The following is a 15,526-nucleotide window of genomic DNA, read 5'->3' on the forward strand; positions in this document are numbered from 1 at the left end:
CTCGGCTCAAGGGAGAGTCAGTACTGTGAGCACCTAACTCCAAAGTCGCAGACTGTGATGAACCTGTCAGGGTTTCAGCCTTTCTAGAATACCTACTTATTTCTGCAGAGGCATGTACCTTTTTTTTTTGGCCCCATCTGGTCCTTTGTATTTTTTCTGGAAGATGATGAAAAGTCATTCTGGGGACTACCCTGGTGGCACAGTGGTTAAGAATCCACCTGCCAGTGCAGGGGACACAGGTTCAAGCCCTCCGGGAAGATCCCACATGCCACAGAGCAACTAAGCCCGTGCGCCACAACTACTGAGCCTGCGCTCTAGAGCCCGCGAGCCACAACTACTGAGCCCATGTGCCTAGAGCCCGTGCTCTGCAACAAGAGAAGCCACCGCAATGAGAAGCCCACGTACCGCAGCAAAGAATAGCCCCCGCTCTCGCAACTAGAGAAAGCCCGCATGCAGCAGCGAAGACTCAATGCAGCCAAAAATAAATAAATTTATTTTTTCAAAAAAAGAAAGAAAAAAGAAAAGTCATTCTGTTCTTCACCCAGCTGGTGCCTCTGACAGCAAAATGCCAGTCAGAATTCCAGGATTCCTTCTCTCCCTGAATTGAGGTTTAAAGCAGCGTGCAGCCTCCCCTGGGGCCAGATGCACATTGTGCTGTGTGGGCCTTTTTGGCTGTTTCTTTCTAAGATTAGATTCTAAGACTTATGTGTGTGTGCCCATTTACATTCCAGTTCTGAATGTATTACTTGATATATTTATTTTTGTCCTTTCACTGACTATATTCTAGGATGAAGCTATTCATGAAAACGTAAATATGGTACCTGGGGGCTGTCAGACGTATTGGAGTTACTTTAGAGTTATATAGGAATTAGTTCAAGCAAATGATGATTTTAAAGCGAGCTGGCGGGATGGGGAGCTCCGTGGAGGAAGCGGAGCAACTTCCAGGTGTGCTGGAATAGCGGGAAGGCGGACTTGGCATCTGAAAACCTGGGCTTGAGCGTGGGCTCTGCTAATTGCCTGGGTCTTGAACAACTCCACTAATCTCTCTAATCCTCCATTTCATTATCTGTCAAACAGTGGTAACAATACTACCAAGCTGATGTGAAGATTAAGTGAGATACTATTTAAAAGCACTTTAGTAAACGGAAAGGCGCTACATGTACAATGTACAAATGTTCATTCATTCAGTAAGTAGTGAACAAGAGAATATTTGGATGGAGCTTTGCTCTTTTTATTAAAGGGCCGCACAGAAGGAGGATGTGAGCCTGAGTCTCTTTTAGAAGCGATTTGGAAGTCTCTCCAAGGGTTGCTACTCATTTCTCCACAGGCTGACTAGTAGTGATCTGAAGCAGGTTTTGTGCTTCCAGATGCAGCGGGCATTCCTCCTGAAGGGTGGATAAGGGCACAGGCCTTGCGGTTAGACAGCCCTGGGCTGAAATCCTGGCCCTGCCACATGTTAGCTCTATGGCTCAGCAAGTTACTTAACCTCTTCAAGCCTCAGTTTCCTCATTGATAAAACAGGGTTAGTATTACGTACTTGATAGGGTGGCCAGAAAGAAAAAACAAGGTAACAGGTATAAAGAAAGCCCTTAACCCAGTCTGACCCATAAGTGCTCAGTATATAACTGCTCACCATTATTGTCTCTCCAGAGCTCGGGTGTTCTGTTATTGTGCCTTAACCCTGCTACGGTTAAAAACTGGTGGCCTTCAGGCTGAATTTTGCTACAACTGTGTCTTCTTTGACCTGTACAAAATTAAACATTTTTTAAAACTTGGTTGTTATTATTTCTAAATTAGGAAAATTTACGTGAAAGTCCAGATTTGGGGCCCCTCTTTGAAACCAGAAGTTCTGGCACAGCAGGAATGCTGGGCTGGCATCCCACATGGCAGCAGTTGGCTGCAGCTGAGAACGGTGCTTGCGTACGCTTGGCCTGCCCTGTGCAGCTCACCATTTCTTACTTGAATACACCTGGTCAGATTTACTCACATCTGATCTACCTGGCTCCTGTTTCCATTCAAGTTAAAACTCCTGCTCTTTTAGGATGGATTGATTTTCAGGTATCCTTATCGGCATTGAATTTGGCTATATGCATCAGAAACTCAGCCCCAGGGTTTGGAGCAGGCAGGAGTGATTTTTCTCACAGCAAGAAGTCCAGTGGAGGGCAGGGTGGGTGCGGTCACTGGAGAAGGTCCTGCGTTACCCTCACCCCGTCTAGACACTTGCTCTGCCATCTGGAACTTGTAACTTGTTCTCATGGTTGCTGACATGATGGCTGGCTGTTCCCCAGGGATCCAATCTGTATTTTAGGTGAGGAGATGGGGAAGAGTGGAAGACTTCAGGGTTCATGCCAACGAAGTGTGTCCCTTCTTATCAGGAAAATGATAGCCAGAGACCTCACCAAGTAGACTTCTAGTTACATGTCATTGGTCAGAACTGGGTCTTAAAGCCACCTAAATTTCAAGGGCTTTCTCAGCTGGGCACGTTGCCACACCCATCACATTGGGGTTTTGGGGTTAAGGAGAAGAGGAATGACTGTTGAGTAGGCAGTTTGCGACTGACATATCAATTTAAAAAAAAAATAGAATTTATACAGAGTTTGTTTTTTGTTGTTTTTTTTCTTATAGGCTTGGGTATAAAAGGAAAGAATTATTTTTAGTAGCAAAAAAAATAAAAATAAAAAATCCACATTCCTCTCCCGTTTTCTAATTTGGGGTTGTGTAGAGTTCAGTGAAAATTTGTATGCCCTCAAGTTCCAAGACATCTGATGCAGTTGCCTGTGTCAAATCTTGCCTCGATCTTTTCCTTCTTCCTGTTTTCTCAGTAACCCCTCGGGGCTTTCTGCCTGGAGGATACCTGTGGCTCAGCCCAGGTAATTAGACTCTTCCTCCCTCTCTGAAAGAAGAGGAAAGGTCTCTTTATTGCTTGGTCAATCTGTAAATTTTCAAATAATTTCAAAGAATTTACCTGCCTAATCATACTGATTAACCAGAAAGATGAACTCTTCCTGTAGTTTCACTAGCTCAGAGTTGATTAGCGTCATGCCTGCTTCTTTCAGGTTGTTGTGAAGGTCAAATTAGGTAATGCACCTAAAGGTGCCAGCACACAGGCACCTCTCAAGAAACGGTAACTACTAAGAAAGTTTATGACTGCATCCCTCTGCTTTTTTGTGTTTTTTTTTTTACCACCTGTTACAAATCAGGCTTGGATCCCTAGATGCATAGTTCAGTTAGCAGTTCAGGTTGGCATTACAATTATGGAGACTTTGGTACCATGATGAGCATCTTCACATCTGCAGTGAATAACTTTTTCTGGGCAGAGCAGCTCTGAGAATTAAACTGGATTTCTATGCCTGAGCTTTCACCTTCTGTAATTCAAATGATGCTTCTCCTACACAACCTCAAGAAAAGACCTGGACGCTTTCTACCATCAAGTTACACTACCATACGCTGAAGTTGGGAAAAAGGAATCTCAGGGCAAAACCTCTCAGGACTGGCCTGTTTTTTGTTTTTATTTTTGGGGCTGCCGCACGTGGCTTGTGGGATTTTAGTTCCCTGACCAGGGATTGAACCCAGGTCCTCGGCAGTGAGAGAGCAGAGTCCTAACCACTGGACCACCAGGGAATTCCCTGGCCTGTCTTTTGGATGAGCATTTCTCACTTGGGTCTAAAGTAGTTTGTAGCTTAACTTCCATTTTGCAGATTGTCCTTGTAATAATAATAATTATAGCTGACATTGGGACAGTTCCTACCTCTCTGTCAATTGCACACACTAGCCTATTTAAGCCCCGTGGTAACTCTTAAAGTAGTTACTGTACTTATTGTCTCATTTTAGCTGTGACGACACTGAGACTTCAGGGAGTCGAGTGACTTGTCCACAGTCATTCAGCTGACGTCTGGCTGTACTCCCTGAGACTCCAGACAGACTCTTAAACACCACCTAACTTTTCCTACCTGCTGGGTAGTTAGATGCACAGACCTCCCAGTAGAGAAAGGCTTTTGGCGGGAGCTGAGAGACTTTTGGGTTTTCCTCTTGGAATCGTTTTGGTGAGGGAGTAAGTTCTCACTTGATTATCCTTATTCGTCCACTTGTCTGGAAAAGTGTTTGAGACACAGCTGTTCTCTTTCTCTTCCTCCTCCGCCCCCCATCTCTTTGGTGCTCCTCCTAGGACGCAGAACTGACACTCAGCCAGATTCTCTTGCAGGAATCTGAGAAATGCTGCTGGGCTCATGTTCCCAAATTAGGCCAGTTTCCTCATCCCCCAGCAGCTCTACTCAGCTGGAGCTTCCCTGGCACGTTGCATTACGTCTCTTGCCCTCTGCCTGTTCCTGACTGGTCTGCCAATGGGCAGTTATTTTCAGCCCAGCTAGGGTTATCTGCTGACCCTTTTTGGTGACATTTTTCTTCTTTCTCACAAAAATAACTTTCCTAGATTAGTCACATTTTTCAGCCTTTTTCGTAGTCCCTCTCCAATGGGCTGGATTGAATGATGCTTCTGATAACGTCGTAGGAGAGGGATGCGGGGAATCCGACGTGGAACCCGTTGACGAGGAATGCGTTTTCCACACTTCATCTTTAGGTCATGCTCCGTATGCCTCACTTTTGAACTCTCCCTCGGGGTGGGCAGATGTGCATTCCCGACCCATCCCTGGGGCTGGCCACTATGTGGGCGGGAACGTCATCCCCGGGGTAGATCATGCGATTGGAAATAGCGTCTCAAGATTCTCCTCCAGCGCTTACTCGGTCTCTTTCAGCGCTCCAGTACGATGCCTCGTGCCTCCTTCTACTGTGTATTACGTGTAAAGCTGGCTTCCTACCAGAAATATGGTGCTTGAAGATCACTTAAAATTCTCTCCCTCACCTGTGGGGAGGGTTAAGTCAGAACTACACGGAAGAGTTTATTTAGCTCAGTGCTCCCTTAAGTTAGCCACTGTTATTATCTACACAACGTAAGAAGTAGAAACGATGATCATTTTGTCTTTAATCCCAGCTCTGCCAATTCCTCGGTGTATATTCTAGGCAAGTTACTTAACCACTCTGAGCCTGTTGCTCATCTGCTGAATGGAATAATAGTAGTAGCTATCTCCTAGTGTTGCTGGAGGATTAAATAAGAGAATGTACAAAGCTTTTAGGACAGTGCCCGCCGCATGCTATTTTCGTCATTAACTGTGTCACATGAGAATTAGAAGGTATTTTCAGTTTATCTTCAATTGCCGTTCTGTTCAAGATACAGAGATATTCTTATTTCATTGAACTAACTGGCTCTTAGGGCAAAGAAACATTTGGATGAAAAATCCTTTTGGTGAGAATTCTTTGTGCTGCTTAGGACCCATTTTGTATGTCTCCTTGACTAGTTGTTTGCTAATACCTTTTCATCTTCTTTTCAAAATCTAACCCTCTGTCTAGAGATTGGCTGTCTTTCCAAAGAGTGATCCTTAATTGCTGACTTAACATCATTTTGTTGTTCTGGGGCATATGGGTAGAAAAATGAGGAGGGCAAGGAGTGACCTTGGTGACCTCAGTGACCTTAGAGTAGAAGGTAACATCCATTCATTTCTTCATTCATTTGCTTATGAAACTTGATTGAGAGCTTTCTGTGTGCCAGGCATTGTGCTTGGCACTGGCAGTACAGTGACAAACCAGACATGCTCCCTGTCCTCTCTGAACCTCGATCTGGGGGCTGCAGAGAATTAAGTGCCAGGTGGGGGTGAACACAGAAAGATATGCGAATGCCTTCATCGAGGCCTTTTACTTTTGGGGAAATCTGGAAAGGTTTTCTAGGAAAAAATCATGTTTGAGTTGAGACTTGAAGGATGACTAGAAGTTAGCCAAGGGAAGGGGCCAGGATGGGCCAAGGAGGGGAGAATATTCCAAGTAGAGGGATGAGCATATGCCAAGTTTTGGAGGCCAAGGAGAGAGCATGGCACGTGGGATTTGTTAGTGGAGCAGTTGACCATACAGGCGATGGAATAGTGGTCCTCAGTGACTTTTACAAGCAGTGTGATGTTTTTCAAATATTCAAAAACCAGCCCCCTTGCCTTTTTTGACAAATGAACCATGTGAGACCAACATTTCTTATATGACACTGAAATAATTGGTAATATTATGAAGTTTAGACTGTGACCTTTCAATATTTTTCTAGCATTGTCTTTCACTGATGCATCTTCAGTGCAACCATTACACTTCTCTCTCTATGCGTTTATGTTTTCTGGTCAGGAAACCTCTGAGAAGTGCTTGAGTATAGTATTGATGGCTTGGAACTCTTCTGGCTCATCCTTTGTAAGGAGGGCCTTAGTAGATCAGTAGTTTGCAGTGTTCACACTTAATTTATGTCCTAAAAATTCCTCGGTTCCTCTAAGGATAGATTGTGTGTGTGTGTGTGTGTGTGTGTATTAGATCCTGGTAACTCTAGGAGAGAAATCATGGAAGTAATTTTGAATTAGTCATGATCTGATAGGATTTAGAAAATGTCTTTTGATTTCACAAAATAAGAGATTGTCACCCAGATTCTAGTAATTACAAGTGTATGCTAGATGCTTAATATAAGTGTGTGTAAGTGGATCAATGATACAAGCCCAGTTAGTGCCTGTGATCTATTACTACTGCGTTGCCTCAAGTAAGATGAGAATACCTGTTGTAGTCTTCTCAGTGTTCCTAATTTGCATACACATGATTAACAGCCATAGGTCATACCTGACCCATTTGGTATGGGTCAGATATGGAATCATAGTATTGGAATTTGGTTTGACTTCTTTGGGGGTAAGTAGACTACTGGCTTATATTTAGAGATTTTTTTTTTGGCATGTGAAAATTTTCATGGTAATGATACTTTTGTTGCAATGAAAATTGACTTATATTCAGGCAAGGTTCCCAGAGCAAAGACTTCTCAGAATCTTTGGCTGTAAATAGTATTCTGTTAGGAAAAAAATAAATTGAGAATTAGAGAAATGGCTTAAACCACTATAAACTCTCCTGGACTGAGTCAGTTGCCTCATAACTGGTCTCTCCTTTTGTATTATTGCCCTCCTGCAGTCAGCTCTGGTGGTTTTATAAAATACGCATCATTCATTTCACACTCAAAACCCTTTAAAGGACACCCATTGCCCTTAAAACAAAAAATCCCAAATGCTTACTTTGCCCCTTTGTGATTTGGGCCTTCCTATGTATGTCTCCAGCCTCATTCACAGCGGCTACCTTGTGGCAGTCACAGGGAGTCGTTACTTTGCTTGTACAGTTCCCTATTCTGGTTCCTTAGAGTACTGTAATTCCACAGAATAGAATAGAATAGAACAGAATAGAATATTCCCTGGAATACTTACCCATGCTCTTTGCTGGGCTGACTCCAACTTCTTCTTTGGGTTCAGCTTGAATATCCCTTCTTCTATTTAATGAGAATATTACCTTCTCATTTAACTTAGCTCCCTGCATTGTATTCTGGTAGTGTTTTTTTGTTGGTGGTGGTGTTTTCTTTTTCTTTTTTACTTTTTTTCCTGTCACCCCAACCGCGGTTTGTAACTGTATGTCTGTGTAATTATTTGGGTCCATCTCCCTCACTAATTGCACACTCCAGAAGCTCCTGTTCGCTCCCCTGAGCCTGGCACTTTGTAGGTCCTCAGTGAATGAGAACCAGGCGTGGAGCATGCTGTGTTCAGCTCAGGGGCAGATTAGCTTGAGGGGCCTGTGGGACCACCATCTGGAGATGTCCGGGAGGCTTTGATGTGTGGGACTCATGCTTTGGACTGGGCTCTGAGCTGGAGCTAAGGGTTTGGGAGCCATTCGTATCGAGGTGGTAAATGAGAGCCCAGCTCTGGAAGGGAGAGTTTGTAGAGAGAGAAGAGGAGAGGCTCTCAGCCAGAATCCGAGGAACCCCCATGTTTAAGGGACACACGGCCAAGGAAGGAGGAGGAGTGGCCGGAGGGGAGAGGGCGTCACCAGGCCCCTGTGCTGTCCAGAGCGCAGGTAAGGGACAGTGTCAGGGACTCAGGGGTCAGGAGGGTCCAGGAAGGCGAGACCTTCCCTCTGGAGCAGGGTCTGTCTGATTGAGCAACTAGGGGTCCCTTTTTTCACAGGGGAGCAGTCAGAGAAGGGGCCATGTGCACCTGGCACAGGACCACACAGCGAGCAGGCTGTCAGTAAATATTTGCTGAAGGAATTCAGTGGATAGGTTACGATGCTCGTGTACTCACCACCAAATGTAAAGGGCCTCCCTGTCTCCTTCCCAGGTCTCTTTCTTCCTTTTCCTCTGTTATTGAGCCTTCCTCTGTTTCTCCTTTTTTCCCTCCTCTTTCTCTTTTTCCCATATCTCTTCCTGTTTTTTTATTCTTCACCAGCGATAACAGAGGACTCCATCCCCCATACTCCTTTTTGCCCATCCATTCCTATATATTTTTATTGATGTATTTAAAAGTAGAACTTTATTCCTTCATTTATTTATTCACTTATTTATCCTACATTTAATATAATATACACTTTCCAATGCAAAAATGAATAAGATAACTTCGTATTCTAGTTATATCGGCCCACACACTTAGAGCAAAAAATTATGATATTTAAGTGGCATCAGAGAGTGGGAGCACAGAAGGAGCAACCAACCCTGCCTGGGACTTAGGGATGGCATCCCAAAGGAGGTGACCCTTGAGGTGGGTTGCAGTGAACGAGGAGGGATTTGCCAGTAAGAGGGAAGGGCAGCGGGAAAAGCCTGTTCTAAGGCATGCGTCAAGGGGCTTGGTGTTTCCAGGGCACAGTGAACAACTTAGTGTCTTAGGAATGAAGGCCTTGCATTCCAAGTGGAGGAGTTTGGATTTATTTTATATGTTGTAGGGATTCCACAAAGATTTTAAAGCAGGGAAAATGTTATTGACTTTGTTTTCTAGGAAAGTGAAGCTGGCAGCTATGTGGAGGATAGTCTAGAGGGCGAGAACTTGTTGGCAGGGAGACCAGTGGGAGGCGGTTGGAGCATCTCCTCCTGAGATGATGAGCCATGAACTAGGCAGTGTTCCCAAACTTCAGGCATTCCCAGACCGTTTTTACAGTTTCGGGTATCCACATACCACTCGCATTAGTGTTAACAATTTTCTTTAAATCACCTCCCTTTTTATACTTAAATGCGTTTATTTTTGAAAAGAAACTACAGTTTTTGATAGTTGTGTTTTTCCCAGGACACATTAAAATACACATATGGCTATTTTTAAGAGGCACATCCATGTGCCACCTCCAGTCACCTTGCTTACACCAGTGGCGTGCGTACCTTACTTTGGGAAACGATAAATAAAGCCTGGCAGAGAGGTGAAGAGGAGAGGGCAGTGCCCAGAGACATTTTTCAGGGAAGATGGGTAAGAGGTAGTAACAGATGGACTGTTGGAAGTAGGAGACAAGGAATGTCTGGAGTTGACTCCATTTGTAGCCGAAAAGGCTGAATGGATAATGATATTTCTGAGACTGAGAACTTAAAGAGTCTCAGCAGTGCGGGGACCAAGAAGAGATGATTGTTTCAATTTGGGGCATGTTGAATGTGAGTTGCCTTCAGGATTTTCGAAGAGATCTGTTGAGTAAACAGTTGAAAATTTGGTCTGGAGCTTAAGAGAGAAAGTTGGAAACGAGTGTTAACAGATGTGGGAGTTACCAGCATATATCATATAATCTGGGGTCTCTAAGAGGAACATACAGGAAGAACTTCTGATTCCTTTGTGTGGCACATAGACCCTTCATTATTTCCAGGTGCAAATGTATGAGGATTTTAAGCAGAGAAGAGAGACAGATTTGCATTTTAGAAAGAGCACGTTGACAGTAATTGGTCAGGGATGGATCCAGGTTTCGTGGGTCCTGAAATTTATACAATTTAGAGACCTTCTTTAAGAAAAAAAATTCAAAATTATGAATTCAAAATGGATATGAAAGTAAATAGTTGTAATGAGAAAAGAAATCACAGCCAAGTTACTAGGCCTTGGACATTCAGGTTTCTTTCTTGGAGTTCTTGTTAGAAATGCTTGCATAGACACGCCTCCTGATTGAGAGCTAGCTTCTCCTCCCTATCTAGAACTCTGTAACTCCTGTCTAGAACTCTCTGTAACTCCTAGGGTCCCGTGCAGGCAGGGGTGGAGTACAGACTGGAGGAAGGTGAGACTGGAAGCAGGGAGCCCAGGTAGGACCCAGCTGAGAGAAGGCAAAACATGAGCTTGTGAAGCCTTAATTTGCATGGTTGTGCAGTTTTCTCCAACACCCCTCAGCAGGCTAGGTATTGACGCAGTGAAGGCATAGGATTGGCTTGATCCAGGTTCAGGGGAGCTCTAGGGGAAATTAGGACATGAATGCCATCAGGACCATGGAAGTGAGCTGGGTTGATAGGGAAGGAAGAGAAACCAAGAAGGAAGTTCTTAGATCAGGAGGGGAGGAAGGGACTAGGTATTTCAGATTGGAGCAGCTCCAGCGTATGAGTTCGAAAAAGTAGCAAGGTCATTGGCATTTAAAGGATCAGGGAACTATGAGGCTAAGCATTAGATGAACTGTTCATGTGAACCTTGACTTGACTTAGAATGATGGCACTAGTGTTGGGGGAGGAATGCCCACGTTTTTGCTCAATGTGTGCTCAGGCAATTATTTGTGACAGGGATGAAGAAGGTAAGAGATGCAATGTAGCTGAACAATATGAGTTTCAGAAAAATGTTCCATAATAATTTGAAAGAGTAATGGTCTAGAGGAACTTTGGGGAGCGAGACAGGAGGGTTACCTTGGGACCCTTGTTCGTGGGGTTTCAAAAAATGAACAGGCTGTACTTGAAAGAGCTGCAGGAGAAATGAAGTCCATGGGGGAAAGCCAGGATTTAAGAGAGGCAAGGAGATGGAAAGAGTGGACTGTGAATAGAGAATGTCTAATCTGCTTGGGAACCATAGGATTGTGGGCAGAAAGCCTCATTGACATCGTTAGCTAGGCTAGATTTCTTCTCATTATGTGGCATGTCAGTAATTACTGAGAAGGAGCAGAATGATAGTAAAATATTCTCTTAATAATGATACTTTACAGGAAAAGGGTTCAGACTAATGTTGAATGTGATTGGTGATAGACTGAAACATTTCTGGTCACATGCCTTTACCCAGCATGATAGAGAATTATGTCACCGTGTTTGGCTGATTGCTTTTATATTCCATTTTAATCCCTCTGTTGGCTTTTTAGGTATAGCTTTTTATACTATTTTTTTAGTGGTTGCTCTAGGGATTAGAGTATGCATCCTTAACTTACCACTGGCTAGCTAGTGTTAGTATTATATCACTTCACATAAAATGTGAGACCCTTGTGACAGTATAAATCCATTTGTCCCCTTTTATCGTTTGTGCTAGTAATGTCATGTACTTTAAAACTACATACTTTATAAACCCACAATACAATTGTCATTTCACTTTAAACAGTTGTCACTTGGAGAAATTAAGAAAAAAGATAGCCTTTTTTTGGAATGTTATTTATTTATTTTTTATACATCAGGTTCTTATTAGTTATCTATTTTATACATATTAGTGTATATATGTCAACCCCAGTCTCCCAATTCATCCCACCACCACCGCTTTCCCCCCTTGGTGTCCATACGTTTGTTCTCTACATCTGTGTCTATTTCTGCCTTGCAGACCGGTTCATCTGTACCATTTTTCTGGATTCCATCCACATATATGCGTTAATATACGATATTTGCCCTTTCTCTTTCTGACTTACTTCACTCTGTATGACAGACTTTATGTCCATCCACGTCTCTACAAATGACCCAGTTTCGTTCCTTTTTATGGCTGAGTAATATTCCATTGTATATATGTACCACATCTTCTTTATCCATTCGTCTGTCAATGGGCATTTAGGTTGCTTCCATGACCTGGCTTTTGTAAATAGTGCTTCAGTGAACATTGGGGTGCATGTGTCTTTTTGAATTATGGTTTTCTCTGGGTGTGTGCCCAGTAGTGGGATTGCTGGGTCATATGGTAATTCTATTTTTAGTTTTTTAAGGAACCTCCATACTGTTCTCCATAGTGGCTGTATCAATTTACATTCCCACCAACAGTGCAAGAGGGTTTCCTTTTCTCCGCACCCTCTCCAGCATTTGCTGTTAGTAGATTTTCTGATGATGCCCATTCTAACCAGTGTGAGGTGACACCTCATTGTAGTTTTGATTTGCATTTCTCTGATAATTAGTGATGTTGAGTAGCTTTTCATGTGCCTCTTGGCCATCTCTGTGTCTTCTTTGGAGAAATGCCTATTTAGGTCTTCCACCCCTTTTTTAATTGGGTTGTTTTTTTTTAAATATTGAGCTGCATCAGCTGTTTATATATTTTGGAGATTAATCCTTTGTCCGTTGACTCATTTGCAAATATTTTCTCCCATTCTGAGGGTTGTCTTTTTGTCTCGTTTATAGTTTCCATTGCTGAGCAAAAGCTTTTAATTTTCATTAGGTCCTATTTGTTTATTTTTGTTTTTATTTCAATTACTTTAGGAGGTGGGTCCAAAAAGATCTTGCTGTGATTTATGTCAAAGAGTGTTCTTCCTGTGTTTTCCTCTAAGAGTTTTATAGTGTCCGGTCTTACATTTAGGTCTTTAATCCATTTTGAGTTTATTTTTGTGTATGGTGTTAGGGAATGTTCTAATTTCATTCGTCTACACGTAGCTGTCCAGTTTTCCCAGCACCACTTATTGAAGAGACTGTCTTTTCTCCATTGTATATTGTTGCCTCCTTTGCCATAGCTTAGTTGACCATAGGTGCTTGGGTTTATCTCTGGGCTTTCTATCCTGTTCCATTGATCTATATTTCTGTTTTTGTGCCAGTAGCATATTGTCTTGATTACTGTAGCTTTGTCGTATAGTCTGAAGTCAGGGAGTCTGATTCCTCCAGCTCCGTTTTTTTCTCTCACGATTGCTTTGGCAAAGATAGTCTTTTATCACCCATATGCTTACCATTATAATTGTTCTTCATCTCCTTCTGTAGATCCAAATTTCCATCTAGTGTCATTTCTCCTTATCCCGAAGAACTTCCCTTAGCATTTCTTGCAGTACAGATTTGCCAAGAACAACTTCGCTATTTGCTCTATCTAAAAATATTTTTATCTCACCCTCATTTTTTTTTTTTTTTTTTTTTTTGCGGTATGCAGGCCTCTCACTGCTGTGGCCTCTCCCGTTGCGGAGCACAGGCTCCGGATACGCGGGTGCAGCAGCCACGGCCCACGGGCCCAGCCACTCCGCGGCACGTGGGATCCCCCCGGACCGGGGCACGAACCCATGTCCCCTGCATCGGCAGGCAGACTCCCAACCACTGCGCCACCAGGGAAGCCCTCACCCTCATTTTTGATGGATCTTTTCTATCTATATAGAATTCTGAACTGAACATTTTTTTCTTTCAGCACTTTAAAGATTGTCATTCCTTTGTCTTCTGGCCTTCATTGTTTCTGACGATTGTTCTCCGTTATGTAAGTCTTTTCTCCTTCCTCTGATTGCTTTAAAGCTTCCTTTTTATCTTTGGATTTCAGCAGTGTGACTGTGATGTGCCTAGCTGACTTGCTTTGTATTTGTTCTGCTTGGGATTTGCCGAGATTCTTAGGTCAGTAAGTCAATATGTCTCACGAAATTGGAGAATTTTAGGCCATTATTACTTCTAATATGTTTTCTGCTCTGCTTTGTCTCTCCTTGTTCCTGGGACTCCAATTACCTGTATGTTAAACTGCTTGATATTGTCCCTTCGGTTCGTCCTGTGTGGTTTTTTTTTTTTTTGTCCCTGAAGCATTGTTAATTTTCCCCTTTCCTTTATCTTTTTGTTCTTCAGATTGGATATTTTCTGTTGATCTGTCTTCAGGTTCACTGATCATTTCCTCTGCTGTCTTCAAACTGAACTTTTCATTTCAGATACTGAACATTTAAATTCTAAAGTTCCATTTCTTTTTTTTACATAGCTTCTATTTCTCTATTAGATTCCCCATTTGTTCATTCATTATGACCATCTTTGAAATCCTTGAACATATATTTATAATAGCTGCTTTAAAACCCTTGTCTGTTAATTCCAATATCTGGGTCATGTTGGTGTCAGTTTTTATTGTTTTTACTTTTGACTATAGGTCATGTTTCTTCACATGTCTAGTAAGTTTTGTTGATATGCCAGACATTTTGGATAATACATTGTAGAAACTCTGGATTATGTTACCTTTCTTTGAAAAGTGTTGATTTTTGTTTTAGCAGGCAGTTGAATTATTTTCAGATCACCTTGAATTTGTGAAGACTTGGTTTTAGGTTTTGCTAGGTCAGGTCTGTTTTGGTTTTGCCTTTAGTCCCAGAGCAAATCCCATAGACCCAGGACGTGGTCTTTACTCCTAAGGTGTGGTTTTTCTGGGATTTCAGTGGAAAATCCAAGGTGTGTATCAAGTACCTTTAACCTGGAACTCATATTCCAATCTGTGTCTTGCCTGCAGTGGGCAGCAGCTGAAATTTTACCTCCACTCTTTTTTATTTTTAGCCCTTCAGCAATTGCTTTTCACTGAGTTTCTTGGAGTCTCCTCCATGACCAAAGGATTTTAGGGGAGTTTATATGCAGATTTGGGGCTAACTCCTTCCCAGGATTTCTCCCTGTCTATCTTTAGTGACTCTGGCAGCCCCAAATTTGTCCTCAAACCAATAAAACTGCAGCTTCCTGCTTGAATTCTAGCTGCTCAGTTGCTGCCCAGACTGGAGAGTGCACTCAAAGGGAAAATCCATTTAAACATGGATTTTTACCCAGTGCAGTTCTTGTCTTTCAAGGATCAGATCCCTCCAGTTTCCCTACTGCTTTTGTTTGCCCACTAGTGCCTTCAGATAGTTGTTTTCTATATTTTGTCCAGAGTTTATACTTGGTATCTGTGTGAAGGTGAGTTGAATACAAACTGCTCCCCCATTACTGGATCCAGAAGCTGTCAGTTGCTTTTGGATTGTTTCAGACTACACTGTGGTTTTTTTTTTCAAGTGGTACTGTTGGCAAGAAACGAATGAGAGTGGTTGGTGCAGAAACAACAAACACTTTCTCTTGGAATAACTGACGGGCATTCAGGTGCCTTAGCTATTGAGACAGGAAGTGTTCTAACATCCCTGGTGATTTGGGAGTAATGATCAGAAACATGGGTATGCAAGAGGCCCAGAGACATGGGATTCAGTCCCCATGATGTAAGAGCTAATCCTTGCAGGTGCTGTGCTGAACACTCTGTAAAGGTAGTCGAGAAAGAACTCTGAAGTTATAGATACAGAGAACAAACAGGTGTTTGCCTGAGGGGAGGGGGCGGGGGAGGAAATAAATAGGTGAGGGAGATTAAAAGGTACCAACTTCCAGCTGCAGAATAAATGAGTCACGGGGATGAAATGTACAGTGTGGAGGGATATAGTAGTAACTGTGTAATATCTTTGTATGGTGACAAGACTCATCGTGGTGATCATTTGGAAAAGTATAGAAATATCGAATCACTGTGTTGTGTAACAGGAACTAACATAGGTCAATTATACTTCAAAAACAAGCAGACTCATGGAAAAAGAGATGAGGTTTGTG

General features: G+C 42.7%; 1 protein-coding gene across 2 annotated transcripts in view; it reads left to right on the forward strand.

The window, feature by feature from the left end:
- IFT43 (intraflagellar transport 43) overlaps positions 1–15,526 on the forward strand; it is a 152,276-nt gene that overhangs the window by 5,033 nt on the left and 131,717 nt on the right. The window contains exon 3 of one of the 2 annotated variants that reach the window (XM_060295081.1): positions 13,368–13,433. The exons of the other annotated variant lie outside the window; for it this stretch is intronic. Coding sequence (XP_060151064.1) covers positions 13,368–13,433 — 66 coding nt within the window. The remainder of the gene's footprint in view (positions 1–13,367; positions 13,434–15,526) is intronic. 2 annotated transcript variants of the gene reach the window in all.

Source organism: Globicephala melas, chromosome 2 (genome assembly GCF_963455315.2).
Source record: "Globicephala melas chromosome 2, mGloMel1.2, whole genome shotgun sequence".
Taxonomy (NCBI): Eukaryota; Metazoa; Chordata; class Mammalia; order Artiodactyla; family Delphinidae; genus Globicephala; species Globicephala melas.